The sequence below is a fragment of the Macaca mulatta genome, chromosome 16 (assembly GCF_049350105.2).
Source record: "Macaca mulatta isolate MMU2019108-1 chromosome 16, T2T-MMU8v2.0, whole genome shotgun sequence".
Lineage (NCBI taxonomy): Eukaryota > Metazoa > Chordata > Mammalia > Primates > Cercopithecidae > Macaca > Macaca mulatta.
This window is the reverse complement of record NC_133421.1, coordinates 70,942,245-70,967,955: the sequence shown is the minus strand read 5'-3', so window position 1 is coordinate 70,967,955 and position 25,711 is coordinate 70,942,245. Positions and strand designations below refer to the sequence as shown.

General features: G+C 41.1%; 1 protein-coding gene and 2 long non-coding RNA genes across 46 annotated transcripts in view; 2 read left to right on the top strand and 1 right to left on the bottom strand.

The window, feature by feature from the left end:
- The window catches only part of KANSL1 (KAT8 regulatory NSL complex subunit 1), a 196,535-nt gene that overhangs the window by 159,686 nt on the left and 11,138 nt on the right, over positions 1–25,711 (top strand). For all 44 annotated transcript variants that reach the window (XM_077972236.1, XM_077972235.1, XM_077972234.1 and 41 more), the window contains 3 exons: positions 1,392–1,510; positions 2,336–2,531; positions 18,175–18,346. In XM_077972236.1, the coding sequence (XP_077828362.1) occupies positions 1,392–1,510; positions 2,336–2,531; positions 18,175–18,346 (487 nt within the window). The remainder of the gene's footprint in view (positions 1–1,391; positions 1,511–2,335; positions 2,532–18,174; positions 18,347–25,711) is intronic.
- On the bottom strand, positions 4,310–21,263 carry LOC144335834 (uncharacterized). The gene is made up of 3 exons (XR_013407028.1): positions 20,366–21,263; positions 18,949–19,417; positions 4,310–4,399 (listed from the first exon to the last, which is right to left on the bottom strand). It is a non-coding gene; the product is annotated as an uncharacterized LOC144335834 (long non-coding RNA).
- Positions 5,773–14,150, top strand: LOC144335817 (uncharacterized). The gene is made up of 3 exons (XR_013407007.1): positions 5,773–6,170; positions 6,665–7,253; positions 14,017–14,150. It is a non-coding gene; the product is annotated as an uncharacterized LOC144335817 (long non-coding RNA).

The window sequence follows — 25,711 nt, the reverse complement described above, 5'->3', positions numbered from 1 at the left end:
AACCAGGGAGGCGGAGGCTACGGTGAGCTGATATCATGCCACTGCACTGCAGCTTGGGTGGGAGAGCAAGACTGCATCTCAAAAAAATAAAGTAAGGAGTCAAAGACCCACAGCCTTTCTGGGATATTTCAACACTTGCTAGAACTGAGGGATAGCTGCATCTGTTGCTTTATTGCATATACCTCAGAGGTGCCATATGACTGGCATTCAAACTATTCCTATCCCTTTGGAGCCTAGTAAATATATAATTTGTTTTGAATACTGCAAATCAAACTTTTTATATTCTTTCTCATCTGTTGTTTCATTTTATATTCTAAACATATATTTGAATACTCTGAAGACAATAGTATCTGATACCATCAGATAATTAAATTCATTGAGATTTTATTAACTTTGTTTTCTGTCAGGGAAAAATGTGTGTGTGTGTGTTTATTTGTTTGTTTATTCATTCATTCATTGAGACAGGGTCTCACTCTGTCACCCAGGCTGGAGTACAGTGGCATGATCATGGCTCACAGCAGCCTCTGCCTCCTGGCTCAGGTGATCCTCTTCCCACCTCAGGCTCCTGAGTAGCTGGGACTATATGCATGCACCACCATGCCCGGCTAATTTTTTATTTTTTTGTAGAGTTGGGGTTTTGTCATGTTGCCCAGACTGGTCTTAAACTCCTGGACTCAAGAGATCCTCCTACCTTGGCCTCTCAAAATGCCAGGATTACAGTCATGAACCACCATCCCCGGTCTGTGTGTGTATTTTTAAACAAAACATGGTTTTTAGAAAACAAACTTCTAGTATACTTTGTTAGAGTTAAGCAGATACTGACTACATTTAAATTTCCTCTTAGTCATCTTGATACTGATATTAGTATATCCTTCTTGATCATTAGTTGAAGGCTTATGTTACTATGTAATTGTTTTGCTAAGCTTCCGTTCCATAGAATTGTTGAGGTCATTTTCCTGTCAATAGGTACTTACTTTTAGTCTGTACATTTGGATTCTTCATCCCTTTTTCTCCCAAAGCAAAGCTAATGTCATATTCTCCTTCTCTCTCTCTCTCTCTCTCTCTCCCTCTCTCTCTCTCTCGTCTTTCTCTGTCTCTGTCTCTCTCTCGTCTCTCTCTGTCTCTCACTGTGTTGCCCAGGCTGGTCTCAAAACTCCTGGTCTCAAGCAATCCTCCTGCCTTGGCCTCCCAAAGTGCTGCAATTATAGTTGTGAGCCACCATACCTGGCCACTGATTCTCTTATTTTCTTTTTCCTCAGTCATTCAAGTTTTGGTTTTCAAATTGGTCATCAGAAGTTTTAGGTGCTTTGTGCAAATGAAGTGGTGGTGCTTTTCAAGCAGGGGTGCTGTTGGGTTCATGTTAATTTTTTTTTTTCCTTTTTCTTACTCAGATTGAGTCTTTTTCTCAGCCATTGGAAAACCATGGTCCCCCTATTATTGGTCATGTTTCAGAGTCACTGTCTACCAAATCATGTGGAGCACTCAGACCTGTCAATGGAGTTATTAACACGTAAGTTTTAGCTCTTCTACTTCCTACTCTTAGACTTGTAAAGGTGTTTTGGAGCTCTTAGTTTTCTTTAGCTAGCCAGGACTGACCCTGGTTTAAAGAAGCGGAAGCCTTATCACTTAGTAACATTTTTAATCTTCACTGTATAATGAAGCAATGTGTTTTAATTAATTGTGTATTTTCCTTTTACCTACTAAAATGGAATGGGCATGGAGTAAAATAAAAGACACTACAGTTATTGTGAATTATTATTGTTTTAATCTTACAGGAATTCCTCGGAAGTGTTTATATTAACCTCCTCTGCTCTAGGACAGATTAGATCTCCAAAGGCTATATTTGTAAATCTATATTTATTAAGATTCAAGGGAGAAAAAAAATATTCAGGGAGATCCTATACAAGTGAATGATGTGTACAACACCCCTAAAATTCAAGATTCATAGAACTGATCCTAAGGAAGCCCATTAACATTTGCAGAATTCATCATTTTCTAACCAGTTGTAGTTCTCTAGACTTTATTTACTCATGTGTTTGTTGTAGAGGAGAACTCAATCACTAGAACTTGAGTTTATTTACTGACTTTTTTTGCCTTTCATACATGATGTAGTTAATGTGCACCAAGAGCCTTACACATAAGCGCACACAGGTAGATTAGCAGACATCAGGAGGAGACCTGCTTCTGCTCTAGAATGCTTCTTTGTGTCTGAACATTAGCAAATAGAGGTTGAACCAGTATAAGAGGCTTTGTTTGTGTTTTCTTGTTGTTGCTGTTGTTTATTTATTTTGTTTATTTGTGTGTTCTGAGAATACTCTTCCTTCCCCTTGTATAGTCTTCAGCCTGTCTTGGCAGACCACATTCCAGGTGACAGCTCTGATGCTGAGGAACAATTACATAAAAAGCAACGACTGAATCTAGTCTCTTCATCATCTGATGGCACCTGTGTGGCAGCCCGGACACGTCCTGTACTGAGCTGTAAGAAACGGAGGCTTGTTCGACCCAACAGCATTGTTCCTCTTTCCAAGAAGGTCGGTACAGATGAGAGAGTTGGTCATTGTCAAGCAGTGAGCCAGATGCTCAGATAGAGAGTTAGTCTCTTGCCAACTTTGGTGTTTTCTAAACTTGACTAACCACCAAGGTCTTCTGGGGAGCTTTATAAAATGCTGGGTTTCTGGGCCCTGTTTGCTCTGGAGTTGGGTGTTGGAATCTTGTTTTCAGAAAACACAAAGCTCCTAGGTGACTCTGCAGCTAGTTTTGAAAACCACTGTCTTGAGCTTTTTAATAGAAGTGGGAGAGATTGAAAGTTTAAGAACTGCCATTAACACTTTGAAGGAGAATAGTGTGCCCTCTCACCTTCATTGTTGCCACTGAAAATGGCAGTATAGAATCCTTTGCCCTAAAAAAGAATCTTGGCCATGCGCAGCGGCTCATGCCTGTGATCCCAGCACTTTGGGAGGATCACTTGAGCCTAGGAATTGAATACCAGCCTGGGCAATATAGTGAGACCTTCATCTCTACAAAATATTTAAAAATTAAGCATGGTGGTGCACATCTGTAGTCCCAGCTACTCAGGAGGCTGAGGCAGAAGGATTGCTTGAACCCATAAGGTTGAGGCTGCTTTGAACTGTATTTGTGCCACTGTACTTAAGCTTGGGTGACAGAGTGAGACCCTGCTTCAGAAAAAAAAAGGAATCTTCACTAAAGTTTTTAAATTGATGTTACTAAAAAAAAGTTTGTCTTCACAAAGGAAATGGAGATTAATTCACAACTGCAGGGAATTTTAGATTGCTGACTCTTCAAATAGCAGTTGACTTTATTCCACAACTAATGAAATAATAATACTCAGTAAAATGGTACTGTGCAGGAATTAAGAGCATTATCTTTGAAGATGATAAACTTGGGTTTGAATCATGGTACTACCACTTAGTAGTTTGGTAATTTGGTGCATGTTAACCACCCCGATTTCCACTCCTCTCCAAAGCCTCAGAGATCTCATAAGGTTGTTTGAGGATTAAGTGAAATGTATGTAATATGCTTATTGGAATGTCTGGTTGGTAAGTTCCTAGTACAAAGTGGTTGTTACTGTTACCATTTTTGTTGTTCATTCATTCTTTCAACAAATATTTATTGGCTTCCTGCAACGAGCTAAATCTGTCTAGTCACTGGGTATACAACACTAAACAAAACAGGCAAAACTGCTTACCCTGTGAAATGTTCTCGTTGTTAAGAGAAAGAAAATAATACATTAACTCTGCAATGTGTCCTATAGCATTAAATCTTGGAGAGAGGCTAGGCACAGTGGCTCCTACCTGTAATCCTGGCACTTTGGAAGGCCGAGGAAGAAGGATCACTTGAGTTCAGGAGTTTGAGACCAGTCTGGGCAACATAATGAGACCCCATGTCTAAAAAAACAAAAAGCCAGCTGTGGTAGCGAGTGCCTGTAGTCCACCTGCTCAGGAGGCTGAGGCGGGAGGATCATTTGAGCCCACCAGGTTGACACTGCTGAGCCATGGTCGCGCCACTGCACTCCAGCCTGGATGATAAAGTGAGACTCCATCTGAAAAAAAAAAAATCCTGGAGAGAGAAATGCAGTAGAGGGGGATAGAGAGTGCTGGAGAGCTCAGATAGAGAAGAAGTATACAGGTTAGTCCTTTGAGGTATTCCAGAGAGCTCAGATAGAGAAGAAGTATACAGGTTAGTCCTTTGAGGTATTCCAGAGCTTAGGTATTCCTCCTCATTCCTGTGAAAGATGAAGAAAGGATTGGGAAGGGAGTGACCAATAAAGTAGAAGAAAAACCAAGAGAGTGTGGCATGAAGAGAGTGTGGTATGTGAAAGGCAAGTGGAGAAAGTGTTTCGGAGAAGGAGGAGGAGGGATTGGATTGTGTGTGACAGTTGCTACAGACAGGACCAGTAAGATGAAGACTGAGAATTGAGACCATTGAATTTAGTGGGGCGGGGTTGTTGCAGACATTGGTGAGCAGTTTTGGTAGAGGGAGAAGGGTGAATGAAAGCTTGGTTGGAGTGGATTCAGGAGAGAAAGCCACAGAAGGAATTGAGGGAACGATTGTAGATAACACTTTCAAAGAACGTTGCTGTAAAAGAGAACAGAGAATGGGAATTTTTCTTAAGGGAGCCACTAGCAATGTATTTGCTAATGACAAGGGAGATGAGAGAATTGCTGAACAATTAGTATTTGCGTGGTGAATTTTCAGTACTTCCTTTGTTTGGTTCTCGTATGCAGTTGTACTGTGTAAGTTTGCCATGTTCTCCTTAAAGGAAAGAATTGTTAGAATTGACTGTCAGGCGATACCATTTCTTCCTGTCTATTCCTTGGACTCTACTTGAAATATCAAAATGGCAGAAATAGAAAAGAGTAAAGGATTTGGCAGGGTTTTCATGTTGGCATTTCAGTCTCAGTTTTTTTTTTTTTTTAACTAATAGTCGTATATGTCTAAATGATTTTCAGAGGAATTGATAACAGGAATGTCAGAAAACATATTACTGTCAAGTGTAGGAAAGTAGCTTTTTGTCAATTCCTTGATGAATTTAACACAGAATGCTTTTACATTAAAAAAAAAGCAAAAAACAAAAAACAAAACACTACATGAAAATAAAGCACCCTTCCTCTGTTTTGGCAGTTTACCAGCCACTGTGGCATGACATCTAGGAGTCGTATAAAAATTTTCTGAAGTATGTGGTGCCCTCCTGGATTTCGTTTTTTAATATGTGAAGTAGCAAACCTTCTTTTGATCGATGCCTAAGAACAAATGTAGCTTTGAATGTCCTTATAAAAGGTAGCTTAGGCAAGGGATAGGCATAAAACTAAATATCCTTTTGTTCCAATGCCAGTTTCTAAAACAGAATCATCCTGACACAAAATTAAGCTGCATGAAAAATAAGACAGAGAAATTAGTTTACTTTGGGAAATAGACCATGTACTAGATCTAGCAGAAAGCTGGAGTTCTGCCAGAGTTGGAGACACACACCATTCCTTCTGACTAGGTTGCTTTCTGTGTCTCACATGGCTCCTTGCTCACTACATGACCTCAGTGGTATTTGCTGATGAGCAACCATCTTGCCTTCTGTCACCTTGAATTGCTCGGTTTTCCAGGCAGATTTATTCAAGAGCATTTTTGAGTGCCCACCGTATTGTTCAGGGCAGCCAGGTTGCGTTAGTAAGCAAAACAAAGCCCTTACCTTCATGGAGCTTACTTTCTAATGACAGAGCAAAGAAGTTAACATGTAAATTATGTTCTAATACTGTTACATGACAGTTCACATTTATTGTGAGTACAGAACACACAAAACAAGTGATTAATATTTTTTCCTTACCTACATCTTAAATGATCTCTACTGCATTCCAGAACCAAATATAAAACACACTTGAGGGAACTCATTCAGTTTTTTTTGTTTCTTCTTTGAGGTGGAGAAACACCTCTGTTGCTTAGGCCAGAGTGCAATGGTGCGATCTCGGCTCACTGCAACCTCCTTCTCCCGGATTCAAGCGATTCTCCTGCCTCATTCTCCCTAGTAGCTGGGGTTACAGGCATACACCACCATGCCCAGCTATATTTTGCATTTTTAGTAGAGACGAGGTTTCACCATGTTGGCCAGGCTGGTCTTGAACTCCTGACCTCAAGTGATCCACCTGCCTCGGCCTCCCAAAGTGCTGGGATTATAGGCATGAGCCACTGCACCCGGCCCAGTTACTGTGTTTTGTGTGTGTGTGTTTTGGTGGAGTCTCCCTGTTGCTCAGGCTAGAGTGCAGTGGCGCGATCTTGGCTCACTGCAACCTCCACCTCCCAGGTTCAAGCAATTCTCCTGCCTCAGCCTCCTGAGTAGCTGAGATTACAGACAGGCATGCACCACCACACTTGGCTAATTGTTGTATTTTTAGTAGCGACAGGGTTTCACCACGTTGGCCAGGCTGGTCTCAAACTCCTGACCTCAGGGGATTTCGCCCGCCTCGGCCTCCCAAAGTGCTGGGATTACAGGCGTGAGCCACTGCACCCAGCCCAATTACTATGTTTTTAAAGGGCTGTCAGCTTAGTTGAATTATGGCTGGAATATATCTTAAAATTGAGATTCACATTTACTGCAGTAACTCTTTTGCCCTTAAAAAGGTTGGCCAGGCGCGGTGGCTCATGCCTGTAATCCCAGCACTTTGGGAGGCTAAGGTGGGCGGATCACGAGGTCAGAAGATTGAGACCACCCTGGCCAACATGATGAAACCCCATCTCTACTAAAAATACAAAAATTAGCTGGGCATAGTGGCACGTGCCTGTAATCTCAGCTACTCGAGAGGCTGAGGCTTGAACGAAGAAGTTGGAGGTTGCAGTGAGCTGAGATCTTGCCACAGCATTCCAGCCTGGTGACAGAGCAAGACTCCCTCTTTTTTTTAAAAACAAAAAAGGAGGGGGGGCTGCTATGTTGTATCACTTGTACTTCTTAAAATCAATGACTAAAACAAAGAGTTCAGTAAGTTAAACTTGTTGGGAATAAACAGAAATGAGATCTATCAGTAAATAATAGGAAGCCTTGAATTCCCAAACTGTTGATTTGGATTTCAGTCTATAAGTTTTAATGTTTTGAACGGAGAAGTGTCATAAGCTATTTTGGGGGAGGTGAATCTGTAACTTTTTTTTTTTTAAGTCAGAGTCTTGCTGTGTCACTCAGCCTGGAGTGCGATGGCACGATCTCAGCTCACCGCAGCCTCCGCCTCCTGGGTTCAAGGAATTTTCCTGCCTCAGCCTCCTGAGTAGCTGGGATTACAGGCATCCACCACCACGCCTGGCTAATACTTGTATTTTTAGTAGAGACAAGGTTTCACCATGTTGGCCAGGCTGGTCTCTTTGGCCAGACTGGTCTCGAACTCCTGACTTCAGCTGATCTGCCCACCCTGGCCTCCCAAAGTGCTGGGATTACAGGCATGAGCTACCACGCCCGGCCAATCAGTAACTATTATGTTTGGGATGGATTGGCACAAGAGACTGGAGGTGGAAAGACAGACTAACAGTAGTAATGCTGGAGGATATAATAGTGTAAGGCCTCTACAACTCTGAAGGTGGAATATTTTAAATGTAATCTAAGGAATAATCACTAGGGTGTGGCAAGTGAATATCAGAGTAAAGCTCATCGAGAACATGGAGTACTTCCTAAATCATAATTTTATTATAAAATGATGGAATTACTAGTTGTAATTACTGAATCGCCTATATTGCTATTTACTGGGGGTCTAGTATGGTAGACGTTAGTAATTAAGTGAATGAAGAAGCACTCCAGTAGAAAGTTCTTATAATATATGCCATTATGTTCTTTTCCTGGCCCAGTGCCTAAGTGAAGTAGGTGTTTATAACTTAACCTAAGCGTACTAAGATTTCAGATCAATAAAGTTATTAAAATAGGTACCAGCCAATTTTAAAATAGGGTTGCTTTTTATTTGTTAAGTGAAATTATGTTTATAATTAAACCATAAGACAAATAGTATTGTTTTTAAAAAAGGAAAGGAATGTAGTTTTATTAATAATTTACTGTATTCTCATTCTCAATATACTGTGGACCATTAGACACCTGTGTATAGTCTGGCAGTGGAAACCATCAGTGTTTGGAAATGAATGGTTGAAAAGGCTGGGTTTTTTTGTACTAATAACCAGTAGAATAAATAATGGCTACATGTATTACTAACATACCCTTGAAATTTTTTTATTGCCCTCAATAGCATTTCTTTTCAATTTTTTAAAAAGTAGCATTTCCTAACAAATTGGCAATGTTATGGCATCATTTTAGAATTTTGTAGTCCATGTTATCTTAGGGGGATTGCTGTGAGCTAAATTTTAAAGCTGGCTTCCGTAGAATTCCGAGTAATCCTCCTCTTCTTCCCATTGTATCACACTTGAAGATTGGCATTTTTGTACAGGGCATTCTCTTATGGCTATGACCAGGTTTTCTGTAGACATCAGGGTAGATAAAGGTATTAATATATAATTCTAGGCTTCCTAATTTTGATTCCACCTATTTAAATCCAGTTTCATGACACCATGGTTGAGGACTAATGAACTAGAGTTAGTATGAGTCAGTATTCAAAGTTAATAATTTGATAAGTTCTTCCTTGACAGAGTGCGATAGACCTTGGAGGCCCAACTTTTTAATACTAGTTAGACATTTGGAAGGGAGCAAACATGCCATGTAGAAAATTGTAGTACCTTAGGACATAAAGCTACTAAAAGAATACTCAAATCACTCTGTGCTTAGAATAGTTACCTCTTAACAGTTATGAGGATGTTTTATATATACGTTATAAGACACATACAAAATAAATTTTGAAAGACTGAGATGAAATAGAAGCTTACATGTTTTGTTTCTTCACTCTGATGGATCTTCAAGAGCCAGTTGTGGGATACGCTTGATTTTGATAGAGTTGCCAGACCTATGAAAATCTTTCCAAATGTTAACAGTGGATGAGTTAAATAACAAATATCAAATGCAAAGCAAAATCAAATGATTATAACTTGTCCTTGAGCCAAAAGGATTTTTTTAGTGTTTTGGACAAATATGCTATGATTAACAGAAAATGGTGAATATTTTACTTTGGTATTAATTCCTTCATAAGTATTAAATTGAGTATTTCTTGGGAGTCCCTTCAAAGAGAATTGATAGCATTACAGTATTAATTAAGGGAACACAGGAATTTTTTCATGTATCAAAGTCTTTTATCTATTTTATTATTTTATTGAGATGGAGGTCTCACTGTTGCACAGGCTGATTTTTTGTTTTTTGTTGTTGTTTGTTTTTTGTTCCCTCCCCCGTCCCCCTCCCCCCCCCCCCGCCCCACTAAGATGGAGTCTTGCTCTGTCACCAGGCTGGAGTGCAGTGGCGCAATCTCTTCATCTCAAAAAAAAAAAAAAAAAAAATTAACCAGCTGTGTTGGCAGCTACACAGGTGGTGAGGCAGGAGAATGGTTTGAATCTGGGAGGTGGAGGTTGCACTGAGCCAAGATCAAGTTACTGCATCCAGTCTGGGTGACAGAACTAGACTCTGTCTCAAAACAATAACTTTTTTTTTTTTCCTGTTTCTCTCTTAGTTCCAGCTGAGAACAAGTGTTGATCAGTTTCCTTCTCTCTCTCTCTCTCTCTCTCTCTCTCTCTCTCTCTCTCTCTCTCTCTCTCTCTTCTCTCTCCTCTCTCTCTCTCTCTGTTTTTGAGTCGGAGCCTCGCCTTGCTTTGTCGCCCAGGCTGCAGTGCGGTGGCATGACCTCGGCTCACGGCGACGTCTGCTTCCCGGGCTCTCATGATTCTCCTTCCTGCCTCAGCTTCCCAAGTAGCTGGGACTACAGGCACATGCTTCCATGCCCAGCTAATTATTGTAGTTTTGGTAGAGACGGGGTTTCTCCTTCCTGCCTCAGCTTCCCAAGTAGCTGGGACTACAGGCACATGCTTCCATGCCCAGCTAATTATTGTAGTTTTGGTAGAGACGGGGTTTCACCATGTTGGCCAGGCTGGTTTCGAACTCCTGACCTTAGGTGATCTGCCCGCCTTGGCCTCCCAAAGTGCTGGGATTACAGGCATCAGCCACCAAGCCCAGCCTCCTTTCCTCCTCTTAGCATTTCCTGAAATCTAATTCTAGTCTCCTCAACAACAAGACTGCCAGAAGCTCTCTGTCCTTTTCAGAGACTTTCCACTTAGCTTCATAGCCTCCTACCATTCACAGCTTCAGCGTTTTCTTTGGGAGAGTGGGTACTTGTCATGCTTAGTTCCCTGTCCTCTCTTTTTATTGATAATTTGACATTTCAAGTCTCTAGTGTTATCCATTCAGCCCTGTAAGACCACCAAAAGCTCTGCTCGTTTTTTTTTCTTTTTTCTTTTTTTTTCAAGATGGAGTCTCACTCTATTGCCCAGGCTGGAGTGCAGTGGCACAATCCTTGGCTTACTGAAACCTCCGTCTCCCAGGTTCAAGTGATTCTTCTGCCTCAGCAAGTAGCTGAGATTACAGACACTGCCACCATGCCCAGCTAATTTTTGTATTTTTAGTAGAGACGGGTTTTCACTATGTTGGCCAGCTTCTTTTCCTCTCTGGAATCTTGGCTCTCAATATTGTCATTATGTCAGCATTTTTCTTACGTTTTGAGAGAGAGAGAGAGTGTGTGTGTGTGTGTGTGTGTGTGTTTTAAATCTGGCTTTTCCAGTTAGAGTGTTGGTTTGATATAAGCTATCCATACTATGTGATTTATTTGTTGAGAAAACTTTATTTATCCCTTAGTTTCCCACAGCCTACTTTCTTTTAAAAATTGTATACCTATAGTATTATTTTCTTGCCTCTTGGCATATCTAACAATGTTTTATTTATGTTTTAAGCCAAAAATCCAATTAATAATTTTCCCTGCTTGTAGCATGTGGATTGTGCTATCTTCCTTTAAAGAGGCTTTGTTTTGCTGGCAAGTAAATTCCTTGTCATTTGTTAGGTCAGTGAGGAGTTGGCTGACTTAGTAGTTTGACTGCACAACTAAAGCAGGATCTTCTCTCTTGAATTCTCTATGCAACTTTGACTGGTCACAGTTTAAAAGCCTCCCAGACTTGTGTTAGCTGTGGAAACCATTTCAGTTCACAGCTGCCTAGTTGCTCTTGCCTGGGCTGATAGTTTCACCCTATATGTGCACCTTTTAATATTTAGTAAACACTCGGGGATCTAATGAAGGTTTCTGGGGCTCTTTCTGTAAAGCTTCCTCCTCTCAAGAATTCTGCCTTGCAATTTTCAGTTTCCTTAGTCTCTGAATTCTGATCTAGGGAGAATTTGCTTCCTTAATTCAGTGAAGCTATTGTGCTCTGCTTCAGATCCTTCTCCCTGCCCTGCAGTCTAGAATGTACTTCCAGGCAGAAAACCAGGGCAGTCTTAGAGACCACCCCATTTGTTTCTCAGTCGTATACTGCCTGTTGTCCAGTTTTCTAGTTTATGACTGAAAGGTAAATCTGATCACTATTACTCTGCTAAAAGCAGAAGTCCTGTGGTGTCACTGTTTTCTTCTCCAAATTTTGTTACGAAATTACTCAGATACGAAGTTGAATGAATTTTACAGTGAACACCTGTGTAGCTACTCCCTAGGTTCTGCCACTAACATTTTAGCATACAATCATCCTTCCATTTATTAATCCATCTTATTTTTAGTGCATTTGAAAAACACTGGTGTTTTTCTGTCCCTTGTGTTTCTTGAAAACTAGTAGAGACTTGAATAAATCCGGTCTTGAGTTTTGTGAGAAAACACAAGGTGGCCTTATTATGCTTGTATCAGAAGACACGTAATGACTAAACTGTTTGTGTTATCAACCACTGGTGATAATTGCCTGGACCCATTGTTACATTGGAAGTTGAAGAATGGTGATATTCTACTTGTATCATTTCTGTTTTTCTTTTATTAGCTAGAATATGTTTATAAGGGTAAACTTGTCCTTTTCAACTATTTGTTTACCCTGAGGTACAGTTTTTATAGAAGAAAGCATGATTTGTTGTTGTTGTTATTTATTTACCAATTTTCAAAATAACATTAGTTTTCTACCATCCTCTAAAGACAGTCACTGAAGTTTTTCATGAAGGGGCTGTGAGTCATTGATTGAAACATATTTGAGGTATTTCAAACCATTGTAGTCTTTTCTTTATGATGCTAATGTTACCTGATCTTTGGCTAGTGGAAGCTCTCTTCAGGCTTGTTCTTGAGTCCTTTTCCTTTGACTGCAGTAGTCTTTGTTCTCACTATTAATTTCTGTTTTGTTTTTTGTTTTCCTTTTTTACTGAGTCTTATGTTTACTGTGACTCACCACTAATATTTAATGAGAGCCTGTGCTTTGAATTTTTCTAGAAGGGATGACCGTAATTTGAACCTCATGGTTCTCAATGATTTTGTCCTCACAGGAGACATTTGGCAATGTCTGTAGTAATTATTGATTTTCACAAATTGGGGGAGTAGGGAGGCACATGCACCATGAGGACAGAGATGCTGCTTGATATCTGCAGTGCACAGGACAGTCCCCCACAACAAAGAAGTGCCAGCTGTTGAGAAATCATGCAGTACACTAATTTAGTTACAAAGTCATTTGATCTTTCCTACAATCCCATGAAATTGGTATTGTCAGTCCTTTTTAACAAGTGAGAAAATTTAAGGATGTCATGTGACTTATCAATGATCATATTATACAGTGTTAAGCTAGAATTTTGAAATCAAGATCTCTGATGGTAAATGTTCTATCAGGTTCTCCCCTTAAATATAAATAGCCATACTTATGGTTTTATAAAAGTGATTAAGTGTCGAGAGCCAGATACTGTTGTGAGTTATTTGTGTTTAAAATAACTCTATCAGGTACTCTCCTGTTAGTAAAGATGAAGACACAGTAACTTGTCTAAGGCCACACAGCTAGTAAGTGGCAGAGTCAGGGTTCAAACCCAGGCAGTCTGGCTCCATAGCTCATACTGTTAACCACTGTGTATTGCTTCACAATTTTTTTTTTTTTTAGATTCAAGTATAATATTTGTTTTTATATTTAAATCTATTTGGGGCCAGGCGCGGTGGCTCACGTCTGTAATCCCAGCACTTTGGGAGGCCGAGGCGGGTGGATTACGAGGTCAGGAGATCGAGACCATCCTGGCTAACGCAGTGAAACCGCTTCTCTACTAAAAATACAAAAAAATTAGCCGGGTGTTGTGGCGGGCGCCTGTAGTCCCAGCTACTCGAGAAGCTGAGGCAGGAGAATGGCGTGAACCCGAGAGGCAGAGCTTGCAGTGAGCTGAAATCCGCGCCACTGCACTCCAGCCTGGGCGACAGAGCGAGACTCCGTCTCAAAAAAAAAACCAAAACAAAACAAAAGTTACTTTGAAGACTGACATTTAAAGAAAAAGACATGATGTGAGAGAATGACCATGGAATTAGTGGTTGAAGAGCCAAGTGCAGAGGCTTATGATGTGGAAGGTTGCCTGCTATCTTGGAGAAATATAGCAAGGAAATCAGAGTAACTGATGGTGTCAGCTAGGAGAGTAACAAAAAATGAAGTGAAGTCAGAGAGAGGATAGAGGCGACAAATGCTGTAGGACCTTGTGGAAACCATGCAAGAAGTTTGGTTTCTATTCGTCATGAGATGAGAAGTCATTTGGAAGATTATGAGGTTCATATGATATGATTGAGATTTTAAAACAAGGTTTACACTGATTACTGTGTTGATTGATTTGGAAGAGCCAGTAGGCGGAGGATCAGTTAGGAGGGTTGAAGAAACCATTTGAGAAAAGATAGTGACTTGGACTAGATTGAGTGTAGTTAAGGTGGTATGAAGTGGTTGGATTCTGCCAATAGGATTTCATGACTGGGGCTGGTCACGGTGGCTCACGCCCATAATCCCAACACTTTGGGAAGCTAACGTGGGTGGATTATCTGAGTTCAGGAGTTCGAGACCAGCCTGGCCAACATGGTGAAACCCTGTCTCTACTAAAAATACAAAAAATTAGCTGGGCGTGGTGGTGCACGCCTGTAATCCCAGCTGCTCGGCAGGCTAAGGCAGAAGAATCTCTTGAACCCAGGAGGCGGAGGTTGCAGTGAGCCGAGATCACGCCATTGCACTCCAGCCTGGGCGACAAGCAAAACTCCATCTCAAAAAAAAAAAAAAAAAAGAATTTCGTGATTGGATATGAGGTGTGATAAAAAGAAAGGAGTTTAGCATGAGTCTGAGAGTCTGAGGATTTAGGACTTAGGAGAGCAGGACTCAGTTTTGAACGTGTTAACTCTGAGATGCCTGTTGAGTCTAGGCTAGGCACAGTGGCCCAGGCCTGAAATCCCAGCATTTTGGGAGGCCAAATTAGGAGTATTGCTTGAAGCCAAAAGTTTGAGATTCAGCCTGTACAGTACAGTGAGAGTCTTCTGTCTCTACAAAGAGTTAGCACAATTTAAAAAAAAAAACAGAAGTCTGAGATGTTGAGTGAGCAGTTAAATGTGCAAGTCTGAAATGATGTTGCTTGATTTCTTAATATTGAATGATTTTGATATTCAGAAATAAATCCCTAGTGCTCATGATATGTTTATATTTGTTGTTAATTTTGTGTTTGTCTGTCTGTTTCTTTTTGAGATGGAGTCTCACTCTGTCCCCCAGGCTAGAGTACAGTGACGCGATCTCGGTTCACTGCAACCGCCGCCTCCCGGGTTCAAGCGATTCTCCTGCCTCAGCCGCCTGAGTAGCTGGGACTACAGGTGCCCTTCACCATGCCCGGCTAATTTTTGTATTTTTAGTCTTAGAGACAGGGTTTCACCATATTGGCCAGGCTGGTCTCAAACTCCTGACCTTGTGATTCGCCCGCCTCAGCCTCCCAAAGTGCTGGAATTACAGGCATGAGCCACCACACCCAGCCTTGTTTTTTTTCTTTTAAGAGAGTGATTCACTCTGTCTCCCAGGCTGGAGTGCAGTGGACATGATCACTGTAGCTCTTCACTCCTGGGCTCAAGTGAGCCACCTCAGCCTCCCAAATAGCTAGGGCTGCACGTGCACACCACCTGTTGTGATACTTTTTAAAATTTGTTTTCTTACTTTAATACACAATATTGTGTGTGTTCTTACTGTTTTTAACTTAAATGAATTCATGCAGATGATTTGGCATCTTGTTTCAGTGAAAGAATGTGTGTGTGTGTACACTTAAGTTTGTCTACAGGATAGATTCTTAGTGTGGATTTGTGCAACATGGGTATGAATTCAAGTTTTCTTTCAAAAATTTTCTAAAGTGTATACTTTAATAAGTATTAAATATATTTTTGGCCGGGTGCGGTGGCTCATGCCTGTAATCCCAGCACTTTGGAAGGCCGAGGTGGGCAGATCACGAGGTCAGGAGATCGAGACCATTCTGGCTAACAATGGTGAAACCCTGTCTCTACTGAAAAAACAAAAAACAGAAAAAGTAGCTGGGCGTGGTGGTGGGTGCCTGTAGTCCCAGCTGCTTGGGAGGCTGAGGCAGGAGAATGGTGTGAACCTGGAAGGCGGACCCGTGCCACTGCACTCCAGCTTGGGTGACAAAGTGAGACTCCGTCTCAAAAATAAATAATAAGTATTAAATATATTTTTATATACTCCTCGGGTTCTATTAATACTTTACAGTTTTTAATTAAAAAATGAGATTACTGTTTAAGTTGCATGTGTACATATACCCTTTTGTCAAGTTACAAGTAGGATTCTACCCTTTATTCTATTTTTTTAATTTTTAAATTTTTTTGGAGTTGGAGTTTTGCTCTTGTCGCCCAGGCTGGAGTGTGGTGGTGCAGTCTCGACTCACTGCAACCTCTGCCTCCCAGGTTCAAGCGATTCTCTTGCCTCAGCCTTTCAAGTAGCTGGGATTACAGGTGCCCACTACCACGCCCAGTTTTTTGTGTTTTTAGTAGAGACGGGGTTTCACCATGTTGGCCAGGCTGGTCTTGAACTCCTGACCTCAGGTTATCCACCCACCTTGGCCTCCCAAAGTGCTGAGATTACAGGCATGAGCCACCATGCCTGGCCTGTTTTTTTAAATTTTTTTCAGACAGGATGTTAGTCTTTTTCCCGGGCTACAGTGCAGTGGTTATAGTGGCTCACTATAACCTGAACTCCTAGGCTTAAGTGATTGTTCTCCGTCAGCCTCCTGAGTAGCTGGGACTAAAGGCATGCAATACCATACTGGGCTAAGTTTTTTTTCTTTCTTTCTTTCTTTTTTTTTTTTTAAAGAGATGGAGTCTTACTGTGTTGCCCAGGCTAGTCTCTGACTCTTGGCTTCAAGCAATTCTCTCTCCTACCTCAAAGTTTTGGGATTACAGTTGTGAGTCACCACGCTGAGCCACATCTGTTGAGTTTTGTTGTTGTTGTTGTTTTGAGATTTAGTCTCATTCCGTCGCCCAAGCTGGAGTGCAGTGGTATGATCTCGGCTCACTGCATCCTCTGCCTCCCAGATTCAAGCGATTCTCCTGCCTCAGCCTTCCGAGTAGCTGAGATGACAGGTTCCCACCACCACGCCCAGCTAATGTTTGTATTTTCGGTAGAGTTGAGGTTTCACACATGTTGGCCAGGCTAGTCTCAAACTCCTGACCTCAAGTGATCCACCTGCCTTGGCGTCCCAGTATTGACTTTGACTTAAGTGATACACTCTAGCCGTAAAATGGAATGTTAAATGTTCCATATGGAGAGCTAGTTGACGTCATGGGTCAGTTTCTAGTCTCTCTCTTCTATTTGCTGTACCTACTGGAGTGAGTTAATCTCTTTTGAATATTGAAAGTGTCAGTATAATTTTTAGATCCTAACCAATTTTCCTGAATCCTCCCACTCACCTACTCTGTGATCTCATTTTCATTTCTACCTACTTATTTCTCTTTACCTCAAAATGTCATCCTCTCCAGAAAACCAGTTCTTATTACACAGATACAGGGATTTTTTTCCCCCAAAACAATACCAGTTAATGTTGTCTATACAAAAGTAGCATGCCTAGTTGGTATCACTCCCTTTCAGTGGTCTCTACCTCTGTGTGATTTGCCCAGTCTAACCTTTAAAAGACCTTATTTGCGTGCCACCTCTCTGTGGTTGCAATAGAATGTTGGGGGAATGTTGATAAAGACCACATTGTTCTTATATATATCTTTCTCTTACACAAATCCATAAAAGGCTTTCGAGATGTCTCTGCTGAAAATAAATGGAGCTCTAGTAACTACTGAGCTTGCTCCTTGGATGCCTTCTTATAGTGCCATTCAACATGCAAGTATTTTTTTTTCCGGGCCTGTGTGTCCAGGTGACTTTATGAGTTAGGCTTTGCCAAATGCCATACTTGTTCATCCTAACACTAGAATGTAGGGATCCTGCATTCAGCATGACCTGAAGTTTGCTCAAAGCATAAAATTGTAGATGTTCGGTTTTTTTTTTTACAGAATTCAATCTTTTGAAGACTTAAATTAGTTCATATTTAACTCTGGACTTAATGTGGAGAAGTTATCAATTATTCTGCCCACATGTGCACAAAGGAAGTTTAATGGAAATAATTTCTATCCCTTTGGAATTAATCTAACATGAAGACTATGAAAGTGAGCATTTGCTATACAAAATGTTATTTCATTACTTAGGTATGAGCTTTGTAACAGTGGATTTTAGGCCAGGTTAAAGAGTAGTTAATAAGTTACTTACAAGTTACAAGCTTCAGGGAAGCTTGCCACCTGGCTTGAAACCACCTGAAAGTCTTTTGAAGAGGAGGTGTGAAAAGAAGAGAAGAGGTGTGGTTGGTAATTGAAGGCTCCCAGGTGGATACATTTGCTGAAGAAAGCGAGTAATGTCCCACCTGGGAATCGGGAGCCAACTATTCGCCTTAGCAGACCATGAAGGTCGTGAAAGCATGCAGATTTTATAAAGTGTTCTCAAAAAGCACAGTTTTAATATCTTTTTAAGCTGTCAGAAGTTTGATACCTAGGTAAGCACTTAGAGCTTCAAGTAGTTAGATTTCATCAATGAAAAGGAAGCAAGTTTCCTTACCCACTTTTGAAGGTCAGTGTGTTAGACAAATGGAAATATTTTAACAAACTAATCAAACATCCTTTTAGTAGTATCATATAAGTATCTAGAAAGGTCTTCTCAATCTTTGGAATAACAAATGGGGAGCTGGCTTTTTATCAGATGCTGAATTGTCAGTTTTGTTTGACTTTTTCACAGGTTCACCGGAACAGCACAATCCGCCCTGGCTGTGATGTGAATCCCTCCTGTGCGTTGTGTGGTTCAGGCAGCATCAACACTATGCCTCCCGAAATTCACTATGAAGCCCCTCTGTTGGAACGTCTTTCCCAGTTGGACTCTTGTGTTCACCCTGTTCTAGCATTTCCAGATGGTAAGAAAGACCACAGACTAGAAAGTCTAATAAGAGAGACTTGAGAGAGTTCTAGGTGAAAGAAAATCAGCCAAGGTCCAGTTACAACTCAGATACTTTCAAGGTACAACTTTCATCAACCAAGTCTTCTCTTAGAATTTTACAAAAAGGCTGCAACAGATCCACCAAACCAGAAGGTGCCACTAAAAGATTGCAACTTAATATGAGATTTCCTTGTAACTCTCCAAGTAGCTAGGAGAGATCTGGGCTCAGTTGCCTCTAGCCACAGTCATCTGGTCCAAAATATGCTTAGTATATCTTTAAAAATGTTTTGTCTAGGCCAGGCGTGGTGGCTCACGCCTGTAATCCCGGCACTTTGGGAGGCTGAGGCGGGCGGATCACCTGAGGTCAGGAATTCTAGGCTAGTCTCTACTAAATACGAAAAATTAGCCAGTAGTGGTTGTGCCTGCCTGTAATCCCAGCTACTTGGGAAGCTAAGGCAGGAAAATTGCTTGAACCTGGGAGGCAGAGGTTACAGTGAGCCAAGATTGCGCCATTGCACTCCAGCCTGGATAACAGAGCAAGACTCCATCTCAGAAAAAAAAAGTTTTGTCTGTGTGTGCCATGATATAAAGTAGGATAGCAGTGTTCTAGGAGAATATCTTCATACTGGCATTTATGTGGTAACATGACAGCTTTGCAGGGTGTAGATAAGCACAACTCTTCATTGTTAGCTTGTACTGGCTTTAGAAAGTTTGCCTACCTGTTAAATCTGTGTCTGACAACCCTCCTTTCCCACCTCCCTTCCCATACCTGTACCTCTCCCACTTGACAAAAGAAGAGCATTCCTCTTGGCCATATTGAATCTCACTATGGGTCTTGCCCCAGATTGTAAAAATCTTGAGGCTAGGTGTTGTGGCCCACGTCTTTAATCCTGTCACTTTGGGAGACCGAGGCAGGCAGATCACTTGAGGTCAGGAGTTCGAGACCAGATGCGGTAGCTCACGCTTGTAATCCCAACTTTGGGAGGCCAAGATCACAAGGTCAGAAGTTCGAGACCAGCCTGGCCAACATGGTGAAACCCCATCTCTACTAAAAATACAAAAATTAGCTGGGCGTGGTGGCACATGTCTGTAATCCCAGTTATTCGGGAGGAGAATCGCTTGAACCTGGAGGCAGAGGTTGCAGTGAGCCAAGATCACGCCATTGCACTCCAGCCTGGAGACAGAGCAAGACTGTCTCAAAAAAAAAAACAAATAAAGAGATCATTTCTAAGAGTTCTCAGCACCTGAAGGAGAATCTCCCAGGTATTAAGTAAAAAGGTTTTGAGTTTTAAAAATAAAATGAAGATAGAGATAACTCAGGAGTTCTATCAACCAAGTTTTCTCTTAGAATTCTCCAAAAAGACTGCAACGGATCTACCAAACCAGAGGGTGCCACTAAACGATTGCAACTAATTGACAGTTGATCAAACATTAGATAATTGTAATCCCCTGTTGTGCATCTGTTCTTCAAATGATTGCATTTCTGGCCACCTAAATCCAGTAGATACCGGGATTTTTGGCTTTTGTTACCAACGCCCCCTCTGACTGTGATAAGGATGTGGTGTAATATTCCTGCGGCTGTGTGATTTCTTGTAAGAGAAAGGAAACAGAAAACCTGGAACACATGGATAGTCAGCAGTTGGTGGAACGGTAAATAAACTTGAACACAATGAGTGGAAAACACTAAAACATTTTCCTCTGTGTTTCAGATTCCAGAGTCACTGACTTTTACCTTCCCCTGCCATTGGATTTATATAGCCCATGTAACTGCAGTTACTATGTGTATAGCATTTTACAGTTTATAGTACTCTTCTCATACTTGTCTCATTTGCTGCTTTCAATTTTTTTTTTTTTTTTGAGACCGTTTCGCTGTGTTGCCCAGGCTGGAGTGCAATGGTGCAATCTCGGCTCACTGCAACCTCCGCCTCCCAGGTTCAAGCAATTCTCCTGCCTCAGCCTCCTGAGTAGCTGGGACTACAGGCACATGCCACCACACCCAGCTAATTTTTGTACTTTTAGTAGAGATGGGATTTCATCATATTGGCCAGGAGGGTTCTCGAACTCCTGACCTCATGATCCACCCATCTTAGCCTCCCAAAGTGCTGGGATTACAAGCATGAGCCACCGCACCTGGCTTTTTTTTTTTTGGGACAGAGTCTCACTCTGTCATTCAGGCTAGAATGCAGTGGTGTGGTTTTTGGCTCATTGCAGCATTGGCCTCCCAGGATCAGGTGATGGTCCCACTTCAGTGGGTAGCTGGGACTGCAGGTGCATACCACGATGCCTGGCTAATTTTTTGCATTTTTAGTAGAGAAGAGGTTTCCCCGTGTTGCCCATGCTAGTCTCAAACTCTTGGGCTCAAACAGTCCACCTATCTTGGCTTCCTAAATTACTGGGATTATAGGCATGAGCCACCATGCCCGGCCCAGAAATTTTGTAAGGTGTTACTTCAGTTTTAGTGCTCAAGGAACAGGCTTGGTAAGGTTGTGGCTTACCTAAAACTAAATGGCTGATGAGTTTGAATGCCGTCACAGTTCAGACCCAGATATCTGATGCCTGTCCTTCCTTTGGCTATATTTCAAGTTCCTTTCCAGACAGATTATTAAGAGAAGTCAGATTTTTACCCTTTTCGGGATTCTGGCTACAGACAGCACCACCAGGAAGACTTAGGAACATTTGTTGGGTTACTCTCTGAAATACGGTGTTGAACTGTACAGTCTCATACTTGAAGGACAGGAAACCCTGACACTTAAGCGCACTCATTGGATATCACCTGCTAAACACAACAGTCATTTCTTTATCAACAGCATTACCACATACAGTTGCAAATAATCTCCCCCACCCTCAAATATACCCAGACCGTGTGTCTCTCAGCTCCTATTCCATTATTTAGCATCTCTACTAAGAGGTTCTATTTCCTTTGAACACTTTCTGTCTTGCTGACTGCAGGACACTATAGATCTGACGTCATTGCTGCCCTACCGCATACCTTAGACGTCCCACACTATCATTCCAGGCAACTACAGGCAGCAATGAGGGGGAATGGAAAGAAGGATAGGGAACACTCCCCGTTTTCTGGTCTTTATGATTTTTATTTTCCTTCATCTAATCCTATTTGTTTTTCTGTCTATGTCTCACACACATACAAAGAGCTTCTAACTGTGGCCCTGGGGTTTGGATGAAAAAGTTCGTCATTAAATTTTCCTTATGAGACTATGGTGACAGAGAGAGATTTTTTTTTTTTACATGTAGGCTCTATTGACTACTGTATTTGCCTGTGGATTAACTACACCTCAGTTGGTTGACCTGAAGACCTGATTACCATATCTAATATTGTTCCTGTTGGAATAATTCTGCTTTGATCCAGACAACTGTCACATTCAGAATGCAATCCATTTGGAAATCAGAAGATTCCCATGGTTGCAGAGATAGCCAACTCCAAAGGGCACCATTCACATAATATCCTGTGTAAATAACACACCCCCTAAAGTATTGGGATTCCTTGTACATCATTGTATAGCAGTGAGTAACAGTGAAGGCTAGCAGCTTGGCATACTACTGTGTGGGTCAAACATTTGTGTGGTAGATTTTACTACTGGGCCACCCTTTATAACCTCTTCTCTAGAAGATGTTTAAAAGTGGCAGGATTTCCCACCTTTTTTTTTTTTTTTTCCATAAGAAGATTAAAAATTATTTTGACTCAATTCCTGTGGATGGTTAGTTACATTTATACCAAACATAAATGCGGGAAATTGTTTGAATGTGATACTTAGCTATTCACAGATTTTTTTTAAAGTAGTTTTAATGCTTTTTCCTAACCAGTTTGTGTAGTTTGTTAGAATGACAACAACCAACTGCTGCTCTTCATCATGGAGTTGTGCCTTGCACCTTGACTGTACCCCAGCCACTTTTCATTAAGTGTGTGTAGGTGATAGAAGTTGAGGGACTGTGTTACAGCCAACTCTACGCCTGGCTGTGGAAGGTGGAGAGACTAGGATGTAATAACCTATTAGTATTCCAACAGGAAGGGGGCTTTGTTTTACCACCTCAAGTAATCAAGTCCAGTTAATCCTTAGTTGGAAATGTAGAGGATATATAACCTTGGAGAACAGCTTGTTAACTTTGTAAAAGGGGCTTAATAAGAGCACCACCTGCTGGCCATGAAGATCTATGGTATTTTGAGAGAACTTGCCAAACCCTGCATATGAGGCTACGGCAACTTCCCAGCAGGAGGAAGAAGTGAGCATTACAAAACACCCAGAAAAAGTGCGCCTGAGAAAATGGTGGAAAGTAAGGAGCCAGACAGCCAGGTGAATCATGGAATGTCAGACCCTAGTCATCCTGAAGTCAGGGTCTTCTCATTCATCTTTCATTTTGTTTGAGGAAACAATAACTTAAGTAATTTACTAATGACATTAGTAATTCATCTTATTTTCCTGTTACTTACCTGACAAGGATCTGTACCCTGTTCTCTGAAAATAGCAGTTTACATATGTGGGTATGGAATGTAGGAGAATGGATGTAGGAGAATGGGTATGGAATGTAGCTGAATGGATCTCTGGTGGGTTCTCTTCCATTTCATATCCCTTTCTTTGCTTACTTTCAGGTCCCGTATCCAGTCTGTTTTAGATTTTTAACTCTTTACAAAACCTACGTATTATCACTTATTAGTATGTGAATTCGACCAGCAATTCCTAAGAGATCTTTTTTTTTTTAACTGACTGGGGGATTTAACTGGGTTCCTATTCACTCTTAACATGGAAGCAATTAAAGGCAACACAGCAAACATCTAACAAAGTCTACCAGCTGGAGTTCCTTAAACTATTTATACCGGGTTTAAAGAGGAATTGCTCTTGATTCTGCTTAATACGTCAACTCAAGAGCGCAAGGTAGTGTTCCATGACTTGAGTTCTACAATGTGCCAACTTGCACTTAAGAGCATTTAGCTAAGAGGAAGGGTTTAGGAGTAAAGTTCCAGTTGAAGAGTCATTGACTCAACATGTTAGAGTTGAGAGACTCATAGCAGTCATATAATCTAGCAGTAACAAATAGATGTCCTTTCTTGTGCCTACTTATATGAATTGATAGTAACTGTCTGGAGTTATTTAATGTATTGTTTGGGAAGAATCTGAGGTCTCCAGTACAACAGGAAAGACAGCTGTGTTTGGAGCGGAGGGTTAGAGAATGAATGCTAGAATGTTGCCAGCCCTGATCTAGCCCCACCGCCTCATTTCACAAGTAGAACGAAAGTCCGGCCGAATGATTTGTTGTTGCTTTCTCCTTCTACTCAGAGATAGAACCAGGACCTGAATCCAGGCCTACTTGTTTCTAGTCATTGCTGTTTTCACTATAAATCCATGCTTTTGGAGTCCCATTACATATATACACAGCCGTTGCCAAGTGGGAGTAGCTCTTCTGCTGACAAAAGGGTATTGTGGGATGGACAGGAAGTGACCTCCTCTCCTTTCTTGAGCCTCTTTTATACATTCCAGCTCAGCCCAGCTTTCAGATTGTTCTACAGGGCTGAGTGCTTCTAGACAATGCTTTATTTCCTAGGATTTGGTATAGCTGAGTTTGTTTTTAAGTGTGGAAAAGAGTGATTATGAGAAACATTTGAGAAGACAGCACGGTCCTCAGAGACTGTGTCCTTACACTTGGACAGGTAGCAAATGTTTGTTTTGATTAAAACTTTAATAGTTTTCCTAATTTGTTTCACTGTCATAAGGCCCAGTAGTCTATTCTTAGAGAAACCATGGAGCTGAGGCTGCTTACCCTCTGGGAAAAATCATCCCTGAGAATATTAACTTTTTTAAGTTTTGTTTTTTTCCAACTCAGATTTTTATTCCAGTCCTGGAAGGCCTAACATTCAGTGTCATGAAATTCGTCATCTATACCATAGGCAGGAGTGGCTAAATTTCTTTTACTCTGCAGAACTGACTTGGAAAATATTTTGTACTCTCTGTTTGTTGGGAGTAATTTGAGAAATAATTGACTTTACCACAGAATCCCCCCCATCCTCTGGGTCAGTGAAGTAGCCTCAGGGTATATTGTCTAAGAGTGGGCTTTAGGGTTGTATAATCCTGAGTTTGAAAGTTGGTTGTTACTCGTTAAACTGTGTAACCTTGGACATAGTTAATGCACCTTTCTGCATCTGTTCCCTATCTTTAAGTATAATGGTGCTTGCCTCATGGAACTGTTACGAAGATTAAGTGGCACACACATGATATATACACAGTGCCTGGCAGATAATAATGGGTTCAGTAATGTTAATTTAGACGTTTCTTCCCTGCCTTTTTACCCCCAGTTCAGATTGAGCGTATCCTCTATGCTCTATGGGAGCCAAAACCCCATAAGCTTTTAGAAAATATATTAAACAGTATAACTTTCTAGTAGTTCTAGAAGACATGCTGTCAGTGACTGGAATTTGTACTTATTTTTGAAAGATGGATAAAGACAAGATGACTGTGGAGAAATAAATAGAAAAATAGCCCAAATCGCATGCCAGGAGTAAGTTGCTGTGAGGTGGGAACTGCTTAGAAGGAGATTTTTGACCCAGAAGTAGTGATAGGACCTGGGCATTTGGGTGATAAATTTGGACTCATTTTGGAATAGCTGAGTGAGATTGTCCTCTCCTGTCCTCTTACGCCACCAGAGCCGCCTGCCTTCAAGTAGTGGTGTTTCATTCTATTCTGTAGCAGTGGATAGGAACTCTAGTGGGAACTTCTGAGCATGCCCCAGGTGGTCACTGATTCCCAGGAGGAACTGGGAGGTGAGGAAAAATGTGCTGGCCTTTAGATTTAAATATTCCTGGAAAGCTTTGTAGAAGCCTGAAAATAGACTCACACCGCTATCCATTGTGGTGAAATGTCAGAATATTGAAAACATAAAAAGGAAAATCTAAAAGTTATACACCAGCACCAGAGGTTCCAGTCAGAGTAATAGGCAAGAAGTAAACAAAGGAATACAGATTGGAAAGAAAAGGTAAAACAGTCTCCATTTGTAGATGACGTACTTATGTCTATAGAAAATCCTACTGAATAAACAAGAAAAAACCTATAACAAAGTAGTTTCACAGGCTACAAGGTCATTATATAGTAGTTTATTGTGTTTCTATATACTAGTAATGAAGAACTGGAAATTAAAATTTTAAAAGGTACTATCTTTAATCATTTCCATCTGAGACTGTCAGCCTGGCCTTCGCTGTCCATATTTCTATCAGTATTTTGGTCAAAACCATTTAACAAGTCTCTTAAGAAGTTCTGAACTTTCCCTCATCTTCCTGTTGTCTTCTGAACCCCTGCAAACTCTTCCAACTTCTGCCCATCAGAAAACATTAATTCTT